Consider the following 18,288-nt stretch of genomic DNA (forward strand, 5'->3'; position numbering starts at 1 on the left):
ACAGGACACCCACCACACCAAAGCTGAGCCACACGGCCAGCATCCAGGGCCACTGAGGCCAAAGGCCCACCTCCACCCACACCGAACTCCCATCATGCTGTCCGAAGGGGCCACTCCGGCCCTGGAAGCCCCCTCATCCTGCCCTAAAGGCCCAGCCAGTGGCAACAGGACCCTGGAGGGGACACTTCCTCTCAGAGGCCTCACTGGACTTCAGCCAGCCCAGACATGAGGCCAGGAGTGGAGGAACAGAGGCAGCTGAGTGGCATGCATGGAGACTGGGCTTGTCCTGAGAGTGGGGAGCTGCCAGAGTGGCACAAGCTCTGCCGGGAAGAGGAATAAGGGTGCCAGCCCACAGGGGGCCCGCTTGACCTGCCATCTACACCGGCAGACACCCGGCTTTGAGAGCCCAGCTGCTGACTCTCATGCTCCCTCTACCTGGGGCTCCCAGGGGTTCCAAACCACTCACTGGTGTGCGCACAGGTGACCACGGAGGAAACCACATACGCCTCAGTTTCCTCATTTGTATGATGCAAAGATTGAGAGATGGTGTCCGGGAAAGAAAGGGCCTTCCCACCGTCCAGTCCAGGACAGCACTGTGACCCAGGGCTTGGCAGGGGCAGGTTACAAGGGCTTGGGAAGCTGGAGGGGTGGTCAGCCCCCCGCCCCACCCCAGCCCAGGACCCCTGAGGGGTGACAGACTGTGGGAGAGAACCGAAGGGACAAAGGTCAGTGGGCCGGCCATCTCAGGCAGACTGAGCACCTGGGACCCCTGCAGGGAGGCTGGCCCCCTGCTGAGGGCCCACCCACACGGACACCGCCCCTTAGACCTCCAGCCGAGTGGTCCCCTGGACTCACCCTTCCCTCCAACACCCACAGGTCCCCCCGTCCCAGCACCCACCTCCTGGACATCACTCGGTCATCAATGCTGCCCCGCACTGGCCTCTCCCCTGCTCGCCCCGCTCCAGCTCTACATCCACACGGGAGCCCAGGTAGGAATCTGACCTGTCGCTGCCCTGCAGGCATCCTTCACTGGCCTGAGGGGCCCGCAGGGTGAAAGGTAAGCAGCTTACAGGGCTGCCCTCCCGGCATCCTCTCATTCAGCTGCCCCAGCGCTGCAGCACCTTGGGGCTGTTCCACTCTCCATACCTATGGTCACATTGCTCCCTCCATCTGGAGCACTGGTCCCACTGCCTCAAGGGCTGTGTCCTGCAAGAGGCCTTTCCTTGACCTTCTCTGAGACCTCTCAGCCTGCCCTAGGCAGCTCTGCACCTGCCCTGAGCCTCCACAGATGGCCGGACAGGGCAGGGAGGGCCCCTCGGAGCCTGGTGCTGACAGGGCACATGGCAGGTCGGTGCCACACGTGAGTAAAGTTTCCAGGGGCCAAGTCCAAATTCCTCTGAAGTGGCTGGGTGAGCCAGGCCTACCTACCTAACCTCTCTGTGCCATCACAGGGCAGTAAGAGCTCACATCCCACAGGGTCGTGGCGAGGATTTGTAGTTTAACTCGAGTACCTGCCTCCCGTAGGCTGTGAGTTCCTCAACACGGCAGGTGTCTAATAATCAGTCTGCTGCCAGACACAGGGCATCCCAGGGACAAGAGGCAGAGGCCCAAGGGGGCAGGGCCTGCAGACAGCCATGGACCTCAGCCCCAAGCCCCGCTGGCCTCCCTGACCCCCAGCCCCTCACAGTACACCCACTGCTGGGCAGGTCTCATGAGCATCTCCTCCCCTCTACAGCTCACCTAGACTCTGCTCCCAGGAAGCCCCCGGACTGAACCGGCACTGCCTCCACTGATGGAGCTCCTTCTGCCCATCAGATGGTCCCACGTGGCCAGGGGCCCTTCTTGGGATGTGGGTGCTCCCAGAAGGGGTTCAGCAGAATCTGAAAGAATGGTGGGGCTGAGGTTTGGCCCAGGTGTCGGGGGGGCCTTGGGACAAAGTTTCTACCCTGAGGTCTACAGTCAAAATGAGATCATCCATCACCCAGGTATCAGATGCAAAAGGTCACGGGCCCTAGGCAAGCCCAGGTCTGCCCAGGGCCTTCCCAGGTGAGCTCCCCCTGCACGACTGCTCCTTCCCTCACTCTTCAGACCACTGGCCCTTTCTCAGCTTGCAGATGGAGGCTTCATAACACCTCGTTCAAGGGACTTTCTCTGACTACCTCCTAAGTTAAATCAGGGTCCCCTACTAGTCCCCCCTTCAGCACCTGCCCACTACCCTCACAGCTTGACTGTCAATGAGGCCTGGCCCTGAGAAAAGCAGGAATTCAAAATCAAGGAGACAGACATGAACCAGAAGTGTTTATTACAGAAATCTGGCCGAAGTTCCAACTGAGTAGCCCCAGCTGAGGCTAGGCTGGGGCCCTCTGCCCAGGGCTGGGCAGGTGAAATAGGCAAGAACAGAAGGAGTACACCTGGGACCAAGGCCTCAGAGCTGTGAGATGATGCTGGGGGCCAGACTGCAGGTGAGGCCCGTGCCATCTGGCTCCACGTTCAGGGACTTCACGATGCCATCCTCTATCACCATGGAGAACCTGCCAGAAAGAAGGGCCAGGCCAGCTGCAACAGCCTGGGCCTGGGGGCTGGGAATGGAGACAGGCGGGGTAGCAGGGGAACCGCACAGGAAACCCTCCTTTTACCTCTTCAGCCGTCGATTCCCAAAGAGGGACACCAGTGAATCATCTAGTAACAAATCTGTCTCCTGAAAGGAGAAGCAAAGGAAAGGTCAGGAACTCCCAGACCTGGCTGGTCCCCACACTGGCCATGTCCCTCCAAGTCCCTGCTTCCAAGATGGAGGCTGGGGGACCGGGTGCACTCACCTTTCCAAAGGCCCCAGTGGGGTCAGCCAGGAGCCGAACCTAAGGAGAAAGTAAGGTCACAAGAAAAATCTCCTGCTTGGCCCCTGATACCCCGCAGGACCCACACCTCACCTTGCCTTCTGTGTTGTGCGCTCGTCCCCACTCTTCAGTCACAAAGACATCATTAACGCTCAGACATGCCACCACCTCGATCCCCTTGGCCTTCAGGGTGCCAGCCTGCTCCACGTACCCTGGCAGGTGGGTCTGGGGAGGGGAAACAAAGAATCAGAAGATGGACAATTGCCTCTGCTCCTCAGCCTACCCTTCATCTCTAGGCCCTCCTCACTTCCCTACTTCAACAGCTTTGATCAAACAATGAGAACTGTGTAAGCCACAGTTCCTTTTTGCCTTGGCCACTAGGAAGCTCGGATCCAAACTTAAGTGTTCCTTGGCCAAGACCATGAACTTTCCATGGGCAGGACTATGTCTCATTTACCCAAGTCCCTTCCACTGTGCCTGTCACCCAGCAGGATCAATGAGAGGTGTTGGATTTCATTGCATCACCTTTTCTCCTACATTCCTGGTACCTGTTCACAGCCTCAACTTATTTTTTTAAAAACGCAATAACGGTTTTTTAACTGTCACATCATCTACATCCTCTTGGTACAAGCTACCCCAGGACTATGTAAAGGACTAATGAACAATACAAACATGTACACAAGATCCCAACTGCTGAGCCCCAGAAGGGCAGCCCTCACCTTGGAACAGCCAGGGGTAAAGGCCCCAGGGACTCCAAAGAGCACCCCCTTCTTGCCCTTAAACAGCTCTGCCAGGTTCACCTTGTTCCCAGGCTTCCCTTCGAATACCACCACCGATGGGATGGCATCTCCCACCTAGAGGGAATGACACCAAGGTAAGGAGTGTGGGGGGGGCTGTGCAGGAGGCACCCGGATGGTGGTGCCTCCTTGGCCCTTTGTGCGGATGGTGGATGGCGCACAAAGGGCCAAGTAGCCCTGCCTGGTCCGGTGGAGCCAGGGTTGACACCCAGTGGGAAAGTCCAACCCTGTCAGACCTTCCAGAGGTCCCTTCCCAGCAACCACCTGGTTACCCCACATGCTCCAGGTTTCAAGGTGGCCCTATTCCTCTTAAGGGCCAGTTGGTGACAACAGAAAAAGGGAGAGGCCTCTCCAGGTGTCGCAAGAGGTTGAGTAAACAACCTGAGTTACAGGAAAGGACTGGGGTAGATGGGCAGGAGGAGGTGGGGAGGAGGCCCTGACAACACGGAGGGAGGGGATCCCGGCCACGGCTGAGTGTCCCACCCTCAAGAAGAGAAAAAGGGAAGGCAGCAGAAGGTGGGAAAGTTGGGGAGTGGGGTGCAGATTCCTACATCCAGAGGGTAGAGAATAAAAGAAGGAATCTCTTGAAGGGGGAGGGATCAGTCTACCTGGGAGTGTGTGAGGGCTTCATGGGGCCAGAAAAGGTAGAGAAAAGGGGGGAAAGTCAGGGGTGAAGGGAGTGCCTCTGAGAAACCCAGCAGTTGGTTGTAGGATGAAGCAGAAGGAGGGGGGAGATCTCAGAAGACTGTGGGGCAAAGGGGAGTCCCAAGGAGCTGGGGATGGTTCCAGAAGATGAGAAGGGTGAAAAGCTCAGAAGCGTGGGAACTAGCCACGAGAGGAGTGCAATGGGGGCGGGAAGGTATGGAGGAGGGCACATATGGGGATTGAAAAGGGTAAAGGAGATGGTTCCATAAGGTGAGAAGCCATGGTACTCAATCTCCTGAAAATGGTGAAGACTCAACACTGGTGTCCCAAGGTGGATGCGGAAGGGAGACGAGGGGAAGGCTCAAAAGCCTTGACTGTCCCAGGAGATGGGGCACGAGGCCCCTAAAACTGGCAACAACGTTGCAGCCACAGGGTTTTGATGAAGGGATGGGGGGGACAGACGGCGGAAGGAGCCTCTAGGGCAGCGGGGAGGGGTCCGGAGGGTAAGAAAGAGGTTGACTCTCCCCCAGACAAGCGGGACGAAGGGGCTTGGGGAAATAGGCGGGGGGCTGGGGGGCCGCGAAGAGGTCAGGCCTGGCTGGGCCAACGGTCACCTTGATCGGGGCCATGGCTACAGCAGCGCTTCTGAAACCTCGGACCCCGCCAAGCGTCCACTCTAGGCCTCCTTTCACGCACCCTCCGGCTCCCGCTGCTGCCGCTGCCGCACACTCAGCGACGGCCGGCCGGGAGACCGCCGAGCCCGCTCTACTGCCCAGGATGCGCAGCCACGCCAGCGGCATGCCGGGTCTCGAAACCACAATTGCCCCGCCCCTGCCTCACGGCTAAGGTAGAAGGCTGGGCCGGACAAAGGTGCTACCACGCAATCCTGCGAAAGGCGGAGCAAAAGGCGGGGCGTAGGTCGCCCCGGCCCCCTGCGCGGCGCCTCCACTGCGAAGGCGCGGGCGCCGCGCGCAAGGCGGAGTCTTCGACAAGGCTCGGCTCATCTGCATTAGGGACTGGATCACATGCGCACTTGCAAGTGGGCGGAGCTTTCGGCTGCCGCACAGCTTATTTGCATGCAAGCATAGGGTGCTGCTGTTTTGATTGGCATAATTTACGGACTGGGGCAGTATTTCCGTTCCTTAACCGAAGCAAGGGGCGAGGAACGATGGTGTCAGGCGCCTGTGTAGGAGTAAAGCATATTTATTTTGCATTCCACGAAGGCCCCTGCATTGCAGCTGTTTTACATATTTGCGTTGTACACGACTTGTAACAATTTGAGGTTTGTCTCAGCCAAAACCACTGGGCCTGCGCCGTAGCAATCTCCTGCCAAAACGCTTCCGGGAGCAGCATTTGATCCCATCCGACCTCCGCTCCGGCAAGCACGGGAAGTTCTAGCAAGTTCGCCGGTTCCGCTCCTCCCAGCTGTCCAATAGGATAGAGCGGAGCAGCCCCGGAAATGACGCCAGGGGAATTCGCCCTCCTTCCGGTTCCGTCTTCGCGAGATCGCGTAGCGTCGAGATGAAGCTGCTCACCCACAACCTGCTGAGTTCGCATGTGCGGGGGGTGGGGCCCCGTGGCTTCCCCCTGCGCCTCCAGGTACCGGCCGGGGGAGATCTCGGGCCCCTCTCCTGGGGGCAGGGGTAGGAGAACCAAGATCTGGTACCTGCCTAACTAAATCTCTCCACCGCGCAGGCCACCGAGGTCCGCATCAGCCCTGTGGAGTTCAACCCCGACTTCGTAGCTCGTATGATACCCAAAGTGGAGTGGGCGGCGCTTCTGGAGGCTGCGGACACCGTGAGGACCCTCGTTTTCTCCCGTGCACACCTTGGTGGGGGGGGGGGGTGGTCTCACCGCAGTCCTTTACACCAGGCCAGGGAGCCTGGCCTCAGGGCGAGTGACGGGGATACCCAGAGATGATTTGGGCCTATTGCCCACAGTTGCATCTGGTCGAGGTGCCCAAAGAGCCGATTCAGGGATATGAGCATGACGAGAGATTTCTGAGAAAGATGCACCACGTTCTGCTGGAGGTGAGAACCAGCCCATTACTTGCTTCCTGGCCATACACCCACACCTGGAGGCTGTCAGTGCTCAGCTCTCTTCCCCTCTTCCTGCAGGTGGATGTGTTGGAGGGCACCCTGCAATGCCCGGAGTCGGGACGTCTGTTCCCCATCAGCCGTGGGATCCCCAACATGCTGCTGAGTGATGAGGAAACTGAGACTTAAAAGCGTGCCAGGCCCGTTTTTCATTTTGTGAGCGTGTGTATCTTTGTTTACGTATATCCTGTTTGCTACTTCTATCCTGTGTATCCCCAACCCTTGGTCCAGTGACACACCAAACACACGGTGTTCTTGAGCTCGGTATTATATTTTTTTCTCATTAAAGGTTCAAAACCAAAAGCGGTTTCTCTTTGCAGCAAATATACATTAAAATAGAGTCTCTGTACAGCCAAGGGCTCTGGGCCCTGGCTTGCCCCATGTCCCTGCGCCTCCCTGGCCAAACCCAAAAATAAATATAGTGTTATTGCTCTGCAGGGCATAGAGACAGTGCTCTCCCTACCCCGTGAGGAGGCTGGGTGGGAGCTGATGTGGGCGCCCTGGCCACCCCAGGGGCCCAGGGGCTGGAGCCTGCTTGGAGTTATTGCTTCAAGGGGGGGGGCAGTAATGCCCAATGCAAATGATGAGGAAAGGAGCGAAGGGAGCAGGGGCCTTTGCTCTCCAAATCCCTCTCTGTTCTGGAGAGGGACTCGGATTAAGCAGCAGCAAAAGCATCACCCACTGGGAGACTGTGGCCTCCACTCCCTTCCCTCCCTGAGATCAGGCTTCTGCCCCCCCCACCACACACACACACACACACACACACACACACACACACACACACACGCCCCCTACAGCCCCCTATGGCTTCCGCAAGGCCCCCTACACCCTGGGGGCACGTTATGGCTTGCGAGGGGCAGCACTGTGCCCAGAGCCTGGGCATGCACGTTCCCAGCTTCTGACACCCCCTGGGAGGGGGGAGGGGAGGGCATAGGGCCTGCTCCGGCTGATGGTGTTGCCCTGGCCCTGCCAGCAGGCTGTGGCACTGCCCAGACCCCAGCTCTGCCCCCTTGGGGCTGACCCCGTGCTGGGCAGGTCCTGCCAGCACCCCCACCTGTGCCCAGCCCTCGCCTCAGTCCATCATGGCCTCCAGCATCTCCAGGAACAGCTTGTGCATGGGCACCTTGCCCTCCAGCTTCACCCCATAGAAATGGGCCAGCACTTTGCCTGCCGTCTGGCGAAGGAGCGGTAACGTAAGCAGCAGCCTGCCTGCCCGCCTCCGCTCAGCACCCCCTCCGGGGCCCGCCCGGCCAGCTTCATACTCCAGCAGGGCCTCGTGTAGAGCTTCTCGGAGCTGCTCCACAGCCTCAGCATCTTCAATGTGCACAGAGTCTGCAAGGAGAGGCGAGGGAGCTGTTGACGTGGGCCGTCTCCAGAGAGGGCAGAGCCACACCTGCCTGGGCACCGCTGGATGGGTCTCAACCAGGAGCCAGACGAGGATTTGCTGAAGCACCACCCACTGCTCCTGCCCATCAGCCAAGGCCCACCCTTTCTCCCTCGGCTATGGCCACCTCCTGTCCCCATCACCTTTTCTCTCACTAAATGGTTCACCTTTCCACAAAAGTATGGACACCAGGGTTCAAAATCCTGCATGCAGTTCCTGGACCTGTGCTTGCCCGGCTTTGTGACTTTCAGGAAGTCACTGTTCTTTCTTCACCTAAGCTACAGTTTTCCTTGTCTGCAAAATGGGACTGTGCCACCATCAGAGTTAAAAACCAGAGGGCCTTACAAAGAGACCTGTCAGTACTTGCCCCAGACTCACCTGAATTGGCGAGGGCTAGGGCCTTCAACAGAACGTATTCCTCGCGTTCCAGCCGCAGGGCCTGCAGTCGCCGCACCAGCTGCAACAGGGCAGCCCCCAGTTCCCCCAGGCCAGCTGCTCGAGCCCCCTCTTCATCCAGGACCAGGTCCTCGGCAAAGGCCAGCTCATCCTGCAGTGGAAGTGAGCGCTGGGCCACACCCAACACCAGGACCTCCATCCACACGCTCTGCAGAACTGACATCTGGTCAGACAGCGACAGTGACGAGAAACCTGCAGGGCAGTAGGGGGCAGAGCTGGCTGAGCAAGCGCACCAGAGCAGCCATGGCCCCGCCTACCCAGGGAAGCCCCACATCGCCTGGGCCCTCTACCTGGGATGCTCTTGGCCCAGCTGATGGTGACCACGATCTCTCGGTCAAAGAGGTCACAGAGGGTAGCCACGGCTGGGAGGTGTCCATCAGGGCCCGCTGGGTCGGGCATGGCATACAGCTTCTCAGGCTCAACCACCAGGAGGTGGGACACCAGTGCATTCACCGGGGCTGCAGTGATAGTTGAAAGTGGCACTCAAATTCATCACCTTGCCAGCACTTCAGGGTCAAGCATCTTCCCAGAGTCAGTCCCCCTGTGGCCTTCCTCAATAGCCACTGGCCAGCCAGGCTCAGACACCTCTCTCCGGGAGGGGCTACACTATCTCCCAGGGAAAGCGTCTGTTTGTGGACAGGTTCTGAGTGTCAGAAAACTCCCTGCTCCCAGCTGTACTGCTTGAGGCCTGACGTGGAAAAGGATATTTTCGTAAATACTTCTTGGGGAAAATGAGTAAACGAATAGATGAAGGGAAGATTTGGGTCCCAGTGCCCAAGATAACTACTATCCCGGGTGAATGACGTCAGACGGGTCTCCCATGTCCGAGCTCCACCCCAACCCCAGAGCCCCCAAAGACCCCACTGTGCTCTCACCTGTCTTCCGAGGGCCTCCAGCTACTGCCAGAGGTCCAGCAGGGAAGGGGCCTGGGAAGGGCAGCGGGTCCACCTCTGGCCGCCGCTTGTACTTCTGTCGCCCACCCCGGACACGGTCCAGACGCACCCCTTGAATTGTAGGACAGGGCTGTGTCCATGGGGCTGGGGCTGGCCTGCTCTCCAGAGCCCACCTGCCCAGCCCAGTCCGCCAGGAACTTCCCAGGCCTTGCCCAGCCCAACCCCCTGCGCCCAGCCCCCACGCCTTGCCCAGGCCCCCGCCAGCGCTCACCCTCCTTGAGCATGCCCACCCGCAGGCACTTGGTGAAGCGACAGGCCTGGCAGGCCTTGCGTCTCCGCTTGGTGATCTCGCACTCGTTGGAGGCTGGACAGCTGTACTCGATGCTCCCTGCCAGGAAGAGGCAGGGCTCCAGTGGCGGCCTCCCAGGGCCCGGAGGAGGCCCAGCGGACAGGAGTCCCCTGACTCACCCCAGGTAAGCACAGGTCTGGGGAGAGCAGGAGTGCTGTGAATGGGGCAGGGAAGCCCGAGCACTGAAGGGAAAGGCCACTGGGCTAGGGGCCCTGGCCTGGGCAAGGGAGGGGCTGGGACCAGAGGAGTCGGGCTGCACCTGGCCCAAGCTTCTTATCAAGTCACGTTTCTGGGCTGTGCTGCTCTCATCAAGGGCCACAGTGGCCTCCACATTGCTACATCAAGCGGTCAATTCTCATCCTTATGTCATTTGGCCCAATGGAGCATCTAATGCCATTGATCCCTCCTAGAAACACTTTTCTTCTTTTGCTTCTGGGAAACCACACTCCCGGCTTTCCTCCCACCTCATTGCCACCTTGTGGTTTCTGTGCATCGGCCCACGCTCCTTCCATCGAAGACCCCTAGGGTGGCCCTCCGACCTGTCTCCACTGACTCACTCAAATGGTGATCTCACCAAGTCATGGGCTTTCAAATCTCCGTCTCTGGCCTAGACCAGCCTGAACTCTAGACGTATCCCACTGCCTCCTCCTGCGCGCCTGGAAGACACTACAAACTTAAGCCGCTCTAGATGGAGCCCCCAACCTACCCCTCCAAAGCCTGCAGCCGCATGTGTCCAGCTGCTCAAGCAGAAATCCAGGAGACATTTTTAATTCCTCTCTCACACCCCAAACCCAACCTACTGACAGATCCTGGTGGGCTTCACCTCCTACTATGTCCAGAAGCACCCCTCTTCTGCCCCTGGCAACTGTTTCTACCCTTGACCAGAGTCACTGTCACCTCCCCTCCTGCTCTGTCTTTGCCTCCTTAGGTTACTGTCAACACAGAGACATCCTATTAAACCTAAGACAGGGAGTCCCCTAGCGGTCCAGTGGTGCATTTCTCCTCACAGCCTGCTTTCTCCTACAACCTACCTGGGCTTCTTCAGCTCAAGACACCTCTTCAGGGAGGCACTCCAGAGTCCCAGACCCAGCCAGGTTCCCTGGCACACACCCTGCTCCTCGCCCTCCGGCACTCACCGCAGCTGTACTGTAACAGCTGTGTGCATTTCACTGTTTTCTCTGTCTCTCCCTCTGCTGGAATGTAAACTGCTTGAGGACAGGAGCGATCCTGCCTTAGTCCCAGCTATGCCCCCACACCTGGAACAGTGGCCAGGACAGCAGAGCACAAGTTTGTGAAGAGCAAGGATCCTGGAGGCTGCCACTTACCAATGGTGTGACCTTGGGCAAGTCCCACACCTAAGCCCTCGAACCCTCAGTTTTCCCATCTGTAAAACTGGGATGATTAAAAACTACTTCTGGGCTTCCCCGGTGGTGCAGTGGTTAAGAATCTGCCTGCCAATGCAGGGGACACGGGTTCAAGCCCTGGTCCAGGAAGATCCCACACGCAGCGGAGCAGCTAAGCCCGTGCGCCACAAACACTGAGCCTGGGCTCTAGAGCCCACGAGCCACAACTACTGAGCTCACACGCCACAAACGCCGAAGCCTGCGCGCCTAGAGCCCGTGCTTCGCAACAAGAGAAGCCACCGCAGTGAAGAGTAGTCCCCGCTCGCCGCAACTAGAGAAAGCCCGGATGCAGCAACGAAGACCCAATGCAGCCAAAAATAAATAAATTAAATAAATAAATAAATATAAAACTTTATAAAAAAAACTACTTCTTACAAAGGTTAGTTGTGAGAACTAAATGGGAAAATCAAGGTAAGACATTTAACATGGCTCACAGCACCTAAATGCTCAATAAATGATCACTATTTACGGCTAGTGCTCGATAAATATTTGTCAACAGAGAACGAAGCATTCCAGGGTGGGTAGGAGACACCTGGACCCGGACCTGGACCTGTTGGCTCAGGTCTTCAGGGCCAGAAGGGAGCACGGAGCTTTTAGACCAGCGGGTCTCAGCCAAGTCAAAACTTGCTAGAATGTCACAATCAGTCGTGAGGCATCTGTCCAAAGTTCAGTTATTAGTAATAAGCAGAGGCAACAGTCTGGCCTTTACGAGCTTAGCTCTGGACCTCAATCGACCCAAGTTCATATCTTGTTTCTGCCATTTTTCTACCTGTGGGACCTGAACAAAGTTTTGAAAACCTCTCTGGGCTTCAGTTATAATAGTGCTGGCACCTTAGAGATTGCTGTGTGGGTAACTGAGAGCATAAACGTAACAGGACACAGTGCCTGGCACTCAAGAAATGTTCTCAAAAAGGCTACATGTTATAACCCCCAAGTAACCAATGGTTTATATAAAAATATAAGTAACGGGCACATCCCAAATATCGCTTATTACATCACCATCTTGCTCACTCGCATTTTGATATGCTCTCCTGAGTGAGAAAAACTCAGTGAGTACTACTGGCAGGGATGCCTAATAGTCTTTTTAAAGTTAGGTGCTGAAGTACGACGTAGCCACTCTCAGTTACCCGTAAAAACCTGCCTTGTGCTCGTGCTGCTTCGGGGAAATCAACACAAAAGGGGGCATATTCTCTGCTGGTGAGAGGCCAGCAGCTGCAGGAAGCAAGAATAAAGTTTAGGAGTAAGCAGAGGCTGCTTTGAATTTTTCAGAGCCGCTGTGGAAGGTGCTGGGCCTGGAGTACCCAGAAACTTAGGAGGCATCTTGAGTCCCACTCTCACACCCCACATCCAATCCATCAACACATCCTGGTGGCTTTATTTAACATTTAAGGGAAAGGACGTTCCTGGGAGGTAGGAGGGCCTGGGAACTCCAGGCTGCCAACCCCAAGTGGTATCACGGCAGCCTGGGGGCCTACTGCCACCCAGCAGTGCACCAACTGGGGAGCGCCAGGCCCAGAGGGCAAAGGGCACAGGAGCGGGGTGGGGGCTCACCCTGGATGGTCCTCTTGAAGAAGGCTTTGCAGGCCTCACAGGATGCCACACCATAGTGGTAGCCGGAGGCCACATCCCCACAGACCAGGCAGAGGCGTTTGGGCAGGGAGCTGAGCACCAGCTTCCCACCACCCTGCTCGCCAGGCCCAGCCCCCTCCCCATCCTCCTCCTCCTTGTGGCCTGGGAGGCATCGGGTGGGAGCTGGGCCAGGGGCCAAGGCCACGGGGGGCTCAGTCTCAGTCTCCGAGGAACCCTTTGGGCTGTCAGGACTGGCTGGCTCTGCCTTGATGTAGAGAGGCTCAATGCCCACCACCTGGCTGGACATGGCGCTGGTCACCTGCGGGAAGAGACCCGTCAGGTCACAGGGAGGCCCTGGGATGGGGGATGGAGACACCCTGTCACCCTGGTTGCCCAACCCCAGGCCTGGGGCCAGGCTTCCAGGCTCAGCAAGAGGGTGGGGGGGACAGAGTCCAAGGAAGGCTGCCCATGAAGAGGCCCGCCCCCCCCCCCGCCCGCGACTGTTGCCATGGAAACAGAGTCTCCAGAGCCAGTAACTGACAGCCGGTCTCCCACTTGGGAAACTGCAGGAGACTTGGAAACCCCCTACTCCCACCCAGGCCAAGGAATAGGGTAACCTAAGTGCCCAAGCAACCTTCAACCCCGTCTGGAATCCCCAGCCAGGAGTGAGATACCTCTCAAATTTTCTCCAGATGTTAGAGAGCTCAGTGATCTCCCCCACACCTGGGTATCCTCCATTCAAGAGAGAAACTAAACTGAGGCACACAAACCCAAGGGTAGTTGATGTGCTCCACATGTGTGCGTGCGTTTACACCCTCACACTCCCACTCACCTGGGTCCTCAGGTGTCCTCACCTGCACACACACGCTCACAATCACTCTCCTGGGCAGGTTCACGCTCACACATGTCCTTTCCCAAACCCCAGCACTCACTCATGCTCCCGTTTGCCTTCGCACACTCCTGAAGTGCACACCCCATAACAGTCACACCCAAGGCTCATAATCACACTCTCGCTCACACACTCTTACACTCTCACCATGCCCCCACACTCACACACACACACACACACACACACACACAGGCATAGTCCCTCGTGGAAACACAGTCAGAGCCTCTCACACCTGACACATCGCCACCTCCAGCCCCAGGCACACCAGCGGGCGTGGCTCCACCTCCTTGCACCCCCTCCAGCACATTCGCTCTTACACTCCTGCTGCCGCAGAGTCCTCCACCACGGGGCGCCCCGCCCCCCCAACCTGCGCACACCTACGGGAAGTTGTCTAAAGTTGCTGCGCCTCCCCTCCCCCTCCGCCCGCGGGGGACCTCTATCAGGTTATCAGGAAGTAATGGGGGAGCGCCAAGGAGGAGGAAGTTCTCCCCTGCCAGTGCGATGACCTTTGACCCAGAGAGGAGGGTGGCCCTAGGCCCCTTCGAGCGCCCCCACGTGGTCTTCAAAGCCCCTTCCCCGACAGAGAACCCTTCCCATCTTCCAGCCCGGCCCTCCCCTGGGACTTCGGCATGCTCCAGGTGCCGGATTGAGCCCTGCCCTGGGACTAGATCCGAAGCCCAAGCCCGACTCTGGTCTCAGGCCGGCGCCCTAAGACCTGGACGCCATATCCCGCCCAGACCCTGATCCTGTCTGGCTTTCGACCGGGTCCCGACAGTGACCCGGGCCGGACCCCGCCTGGAACCCGCCCCCCGCCCGCCTCCCTGCCCCGCTCGCACATGGCCCCGGCGCACCGCCCGCCCACCCTCCAGCGGCGCTCCCCTCCGCCCCCGGACCTGGGGCCCCGGCAGGGCGGGCGGGCAGGCATGGGGGCCGAGCGGCCCGGAGCGCCGGGGTGAGCCTGGGGCCGCGGGCGGCCCCTCCTCCGCCGCCTCCTCGGGCCGCGCCGCCCTGCCGCGCCGCGTCCCCTCACTCGGCGGCGCCGCCGGCGGCTTGTAGGACACAAAAGGACATCGCGGCCGCTTCCTACTCTGCTTCCTCCAGCTGACAGCGGGGGCGGGGCTGGCCGTGCGCATGCAAAGCAGGGGGCGTGGCCCAGCGCCCTATGCTAATCAGGCAAGTGGGCCGAGCAGCGCCTGCGCTCCGGGACGTGTCAGGGCGGAGCCGGCGAAGCCAGCGGGCCGGCCTTCATGAAGGCCTCGCCCAGCCGCCGGCGAGCCGCAGCGGCGTACTTGCTTGCGTATATGCGGCCGCTGAGAGGGCGCGGCCAGAGGAGACGCGGAGAGGCTACGGGAGGGGGTGGGGCCAGGAGCGTTCTTACGTAAAGAAGGAGGCGGGGTGCGCTGTGCGCAAGGGAAATGGGAGAGGTAGTTCAGCGGCCGCCTCTGAGGGTCCGGGAGATGATATACATATGTAGATGAGAGGGCGGGACCTGCGCGGGGGGGGGGGTAGGGTGTCTGCATATGCATGAGGGGCGGGGCCTAGCACGCCCAAATTAGATAGGAGGTGCTGTCCCTTTCCCTTTTCCGCCTTCCCCCAGGATAACACAATCGGGGCACTTGGACCTCTCACCCAATATCACCACAAAGCTGCTGAACCCGGAGTGGGAGAAGCAGACCTAATGCATGCAAGAAGTCCTGGATTTCGAGTCCCGGGAAGGCGGAGCCGATAGGGCCCGAACCGAGAACGCTCAAGGTCACTGCGGTGACCGAGTGAAGGTCACAGGGAAAGGCGGGGCCACGTGCGTCCGCCTCACGCGGGCAGCCACGCATTGACTCACGGACCATGTACAGAAGACTCTTTTATTTCTCTAAGGCTCAAAATCCACATGGACAGGGTCGGGCTTGGATCTGGGACCAGGGCTGGAGTCGGGCGGTCACTCGAGCCCGAGGCGGTGCTCTCAGATCACCATGACTTGCAGCCTCTTGTTCCGGCGCCTCTTGAGCCCCTCGATGTATCGCTGCAGCTGCTTGGTCAGGAAGTGGTCCCGGCCGATCTCCGATCGGTAACCTGGAGGGCAGAACCCAACTCAGGGCAGTGAGCAGGGGCATGGCCTCCCCCAGCAGCTGGTCTTTGTTCTTTGGGGAACTTTGGATCTCCAGGGTACTGGGACCTGCCTGTTTGTTTCGAATGGTCAAGTCATAGACCTGTGCTCCAAACAGATGGGGGATTCAGAGTAGGATGGGGGTGTTGGAGTGGAGGATGGATGAGGAAGGCAAGTTTAGAGAAGATGTTGCCGGCCTGAATTAGGGCACTGGGAGCAGACAGCTTTTGGGACACCGCTTCGACCACCCAGTCTCAGCCATTAGCCCTCCCCACCCCACCCCCACATTCATAAACTAAGCAGGGCAAATCAAAGGAAGTTTACTCAAATAATCCACTGTCCAAAGGCTCCTCACAGCAACCAGGGAGGGGCCAAGGCCACAGAAAGGCTGTCATCCCCAATGGGCAAGTGAAGAAATAGCCTTAGAAAACCTACATCAGGTTGAGAGGGGCTGCACTGAGGCTAGAGCCCAGGCCCTTGACAGTCACCCCATGCTGTCCCCACTGGGTCTCCCTGTGCCCAGTCTCCTAACTTTTTACTTTTAATGGGGCTTCTGGAATATTTGTGGGTGGTAAGGGAATCTGACAAGGCAGACACATCCTGAAACCCCACTCCCACAGGCCGAAGCCCTGCCAAATCCCCCAAGGTCTCTTGTGGGAGCTGGGGGGATGGGGAGTGGGGAGGCTCACTCCGGAGGGCTTTGGTGAGGATTTCCAGAGCTTCATTCTCCATGAGTTCAGTCAGGGGCAGGGGCAGCTGGAGAGGCAGCAAGAGACTCAGATGTACAAGGGACCCCAGCTCTGCCCACAGCTGAAATGCCCCACCTGCTCCCTCCAGGCCCAAGACCCTCAACCGACCTGCCTGCCCCTCCACCCTGCAAAGCCCCCCCACCGTCTCACCCCTGAAACCCCCAACTTGCCCATCCCCCACCCCCCCATTAAACTCCCCAGTCTCCTTGGGTGCCTCTAACCCTGCTCTGCTGCTCCACCCAGTAGGCTCGATGGGGTGTGTGCTTCGAGATATTGAGCGATGACACTGAAGAAGACTTTTCTGGGAGAAGAGTAAAAAGGGATCAGTCATCTGCAGACTGCTGAGACTTCCCTGGAGCAGAGGGGATGTATGGGTAGGCATGTTGGCCGGGGTGGGGGCGGGGGGCCTTCAGAGACCAGCTCCAGGTGCCACTTTAGTGGGAAACAGGATGGGACAGTGGTTTAAAGCCTGGGCTTTGTTGTCCCACCCTCCGAGGTTCCAGTTATGACTGCCCCACTTTGTGAGACTTAAGGCCAGTGACTGACTTTCTGACCCTCAAGTTCTTCATCTGTACAATGGGATAATAAGAATGGCGCCATATGGAGGTTGTGCAGTTTAAAGGCGATCATGCAAGGGAAGCCCAGTGCCTGGCACAACAGCAAGTGCTCAACAAATGGCAGTTGTTATATTGTTATATGTTCCAATTCCCTGATGAAGGGCTGGAGAGCAGAGGTGGTGAGGAGAAAGGGGAGGCATGTCCCAATCAGCGCACAGCGCAAAGTAGGAAGTAAATACTTAAAAATTGTAACCAATGACTTAATGAATGAAAGACAGGCACCTCCTCAAGCAGCGCAAATCCACAGAAAAGGCATTAACTCCCTCCTTTCAACTCTCCGGGTGATTCCATTAAAAGCACAGGTCCTACCGCGCTCCCTTTGTTCATTTTCCTGCTCGTCTCTATGACCCCAGGACTTTGTACGACGCCTGCCCGGTAGGGGGCGTTCCTAGAAGGTCTGGTTGATTTAAAGCGTGGAAGATTAGCGTTGGCGCCCCTTCCAGGGAATCCTAGAAACTTGGGTCCCACAGTTTTCCCCCATTTAACAGCAATAGAAACTGAGGCCCTGGCCATTGCCCTGCCCTGTGGGCGCCCACAGCCCATTGAAGCCACACTGACCGTCGTCGGTCTTGGAATCGTCCTCCTCTAAAGGGCCTCCCAGGGAGCTGCCGCGGCGCATCTCCAGCTCCATCAAGGCGTGCTCGTCCAGCTCCTCTGGCTTGAAGCTGTCCTTGTCCTCTCCGTCATCCGATTCTTCCCAGCCACCGTCCGAGTCGTGGCCAGCCTTCTGGTTGTAAGACCAGCGAGTCTTGCCGCCTACGCTGCTGCCCTCCAGTTCCGAGTCCTCACGGACAGTAGGCAGCGGTACATTCAGCTTCGGCTGCGACTGCGTGGCCGTAGTCCACAGATTCCGGGTGTCGTGCGGGCTCGACTTGCCTGAGCCACGGTGGCCCGAAGACTTGGCCAACGCCTGTAGGCCACATACACCGAGGGAAGCCAAGGGTCGTGGGGAATTGGGAAGGAAAGGAAGAGCAGGCTGGGGTGGGGGGGGCGTATCCTGAGCCCATCCAGGGCCGAGACTCAGTTGCCGGGGTGGGGATGGGGAGGCGGTGATGGTTGGGAGCTGCCCTGAGCCAGGGCTGAGTGAGAGGATAGCCAGGGAGGGGCCCAGGGTGGACCTAGGATGAGTCTGGGGGCTGACAGGGTGAGGAGGACCAGGAAGAGTTCTTACTTTGAAAGGCTTTTCCTCCATGGCTCTGCCCCAACGGACCCAGTCGCCAAAGGCCTCGGGGCGAGGAGGAGGGGGTCACGCTCCAGGAAGGGGGAGGGGCAGGGTCCCGTCCAGAATGGCGATGGGGGTCTCGCGCGGGGAAGGTTCAAGCTACAGCCCTCCACACTAGATGCCATTATGTCTCCCCATCCCTGCCCCCATAGCTGTACTGAGGATGGACGCACCGCCCATCTTGGCAGATTCCCATGCCAGACCCTATCCTTAACCTCCAGGCAGAGACACCGGTCCAAGCACAGACAAGAGTGCCACGCCTCGACCGATGGTTCGGGTGGTGG

The 18,288-nt window shown here is 58.6% G+C and overlaps 4 protein-coding genes across 7 annotated transcripts; 1 reads left to right on the forward strand and 3 right to left on the reverse strand.

Moving 5' to 3' along the window:
• Nucleotides 1-2,285: 2,285 nt before the first annotated feature.
• On the reverse strand, nucleotides 2,286-5,114 carry PRDX5 (peroxiredoxin 5). 2 transcript variants are annotated; one of them, XM_089914604.1, is made up of 6 exons: nucleotides 4,891-5,114; nucleotides 3,554-3,688; nucleotides 2,928-3,059; nucleotides 2,817-2,855; nucleotides 2,637-2,698; nucleotides 2,286-2,566 (listed from the first exon to the last, which is right to left on the reverse strand). In XM_089914604.1, exons 1-6 carry the CDS (start codon nucleotides 5,074-5,076, stop codon nucleotides 2,518-2,520), a joined length of 603 nt encoding a protein of 200 aa, XP_089770730.1. In that variant the 5' UTR covers nucleotides 5,077-5,114; the 3' UTR covers nucleotides 2,286-2,517. The 2 variants fall into 2 exon arrangements, with proteins under 2 accessions (XP_089770730.1, XP_022447327.1); XM_022591619.3 differs by having other exon boundaries at nucleotides 2,286-2,531; nucleotides 4,891-5,106.
• A 364-nt stretch (nucleotides 5,115-5,478) lies between these two features.
• On the forward strand, nucleotides 5,479-6,675 carry TRMT112 (tRNA methyltransferase activator subunit 11-2). The gene is made up of 4 exons (XM_022591620.2): nucleotides 5,479-5,875; nucleotides 5,972-6,073; nucleotides 6,217-6,306; nucleotides 6,394-6,675. Exons 1-4 carry the CDS (start codon nucleotides 5,798-5,800, stop codon nucleotides 6,499-6,501), a joined length of 378 nt encoding a protein of 125 aa, XP_022447328.1. The 5' UTR covers nucleotides 5,479-5,797; the 3' UTR covers nucleotides 6,502-6,675.
• Nucleotides 6,625-14,395, reverse strand: ESRRA (estrogen related receptor alpha). Of its 3 annotated transcripts, none has more exons than XM_022591618.3 (7): nucleotides 14,209-14,395; nucleotides 12,409-12,745; nucleotides 9,377-9,493; nucleotides 9,088-9,216; nucleotides 8,503-8,670; nucleotides 8,135-8,404; nucleotides 6,625-7,704 (listed from the first exon to the last, which is right to left on the reverse strand). In XM_022591618.3, exons 2-7 carry the CDS (start codon nucleotides 12,731-12,733, stop codon nucleotides 7,445-7,447), a joined length of 1,269 nt encoding a protein of 422 aa, XP_022447326.2. In that variant the 5' UTR covers nucleotides 12,734-12,745; nucleotides 14,209-14,395; the 3' UTR covers nucleotides 6,625-7,444. The 3 variants fall into 3 exon arrangements, with proteins under 3 accessions (XP_022447326.2, XP_089770729.1, XP_089770728.1); XM_089914603.1 differs by lacking the exon at nucleotides 14,209-14,395 and adding an exon at nucleotides 13,101-14,061; XM_089914602.1 differs by lacking the exon at nucleotides 14,209-14,395 and having other exon boundaries at nucleotides 12,409-14,061.
• A 725-nt stretch (nucleotides 14,396-15,120) lies between these two features.
• Nucleotides 15,121-17,974, reverse strand: CATSPERZ (catsper channel auxiliary subunit zeta). Its single transcript, XM_089914191.1, has 5 exons — nucleotides 17,954-17,974; nucleotides 17,341-17,692; nucleotides 16,387-16,466; nucleotides 16,106-16,172; nucleotides 15,121-15,382 (listed from the first exon to the last, which is right to left on the reverse strand). Exons 1-5 carry the CDS (start codon nucleotides 17,972-17,974, stop codon nucleotides 15,273-15,275), a joined length of 630 nt encoding a protein of 209 aa, XP_089770317.1. The 3' UTR covers nucleotides 15,121-15,272.
• Between the last annotated feature and the right edge of the window lie 314 nt (nucleotides 17,975-18,288).

The sequence above is a fragment of the Delphinapterus leucas genome, chromosome 7 (assembly GCF_059928025.1).
Source record: "Delphinapterus leucas isolate spDelLeu-1000000601 "Yukka" chromosome 7, BTC_Dleu_Yukka2, whole genome shotgun sequence".
Taxonomy (NCBI): Eukaryota; Metazoa; Chordata; class Mammalia; order Artiodactyla; family Monodontidae; genus Delphinapterus; species Delphinapterus leucas.

Excerpts from the sequence above, each read along its gene's own strand:
- PRDX5 (XM_022591619.3), bottom strand. The coding sequence starts at position 5,076 with ATGCCGCTGGCGTGGCTGCGCATCCTGGGCAGTAGAGCGGGCTCGGCG. Across the intron at positions 3,689-4,890 it reads TAGCCATGGCCCCGATCAAG|GTGGGAGATGCCATCCCATC; the intron begins GTGACCGTTGGC and ends CATTCCCTCTAG. Across the intron at positions 2,699-2,816 it reads CCACTGGGGCCTTTGGAAAG|GAGACAGATTTGTTACTAGA; the intron begins GTGAGTGCACCC and ends TTCTCCTTTCAG.
- TRMT112 (XM_022591620.2), top strand. The coding sequence starts at position 5,798 with ATGAAGCTGCTCACCCACAACCTGCTGAGTTCGCATGTGCGGGGGGTG. Across the intron at positions 6,074-6,216 it reads TTCTGGAGGCTGCGGACACC|TTGCATCTGGTCGAGGTGCC; the intron begins GTGAGGACCCTC and ends TATTGCCCACAG. Across the intron at positions 6,307-6,393 it reads TGCACCACGTTCTGCTGGAG|GTGGATGTGTTGGAGGGCAC; the intron begins GTGAGAACCAGC and ends CTCTTCCTGCAG.
- ESRRA (XM_089914602.1), bottom strand. The coding sequence starts at position 13,222 with ATGTGGAGCACATCAACTACCCTTGGGTTTGTGTGCCTCAGTTTAGTT. Across the intron at positions 8,671-9,087 it reads TGGAGGCCCTCGGAAGACAG|CCCCGGTGAATGCACTGGTG; the intron begins GTGAGAGCACAG and ends CTATCACTGCAG. Across the intron at positions 7,705-8,134 it reads CCTAGCCCTCGCCAATTCAG|ACTCTGTGCACATTGAAGAT; the intron begins GTGAGTCTGGGG and ends CTCTCCTTGCAG.
- CATSPERZ (XM_089914191.1), bottom strand. The coding sequence starts at position 17,974 with ATGGAGGAAAAGCCTTTCAAA. Across the intron at positions 17,693-17,953 it reads TGGAGGAAAAGCCTTTCAAA|GCGTTGGCCAAGTCTTCGGG; the intron begins GTAAGAACTCTT and ends TGTGGCCTACAG. Across the intron at positions 16,173-16,386 it reads GGGTGGAGCAGCAGAGCAGG|CTGCCCCTGCCCCTGACTGA; the intron begins GTTAGAGGCACC and ends CTGCCTCTCCAG.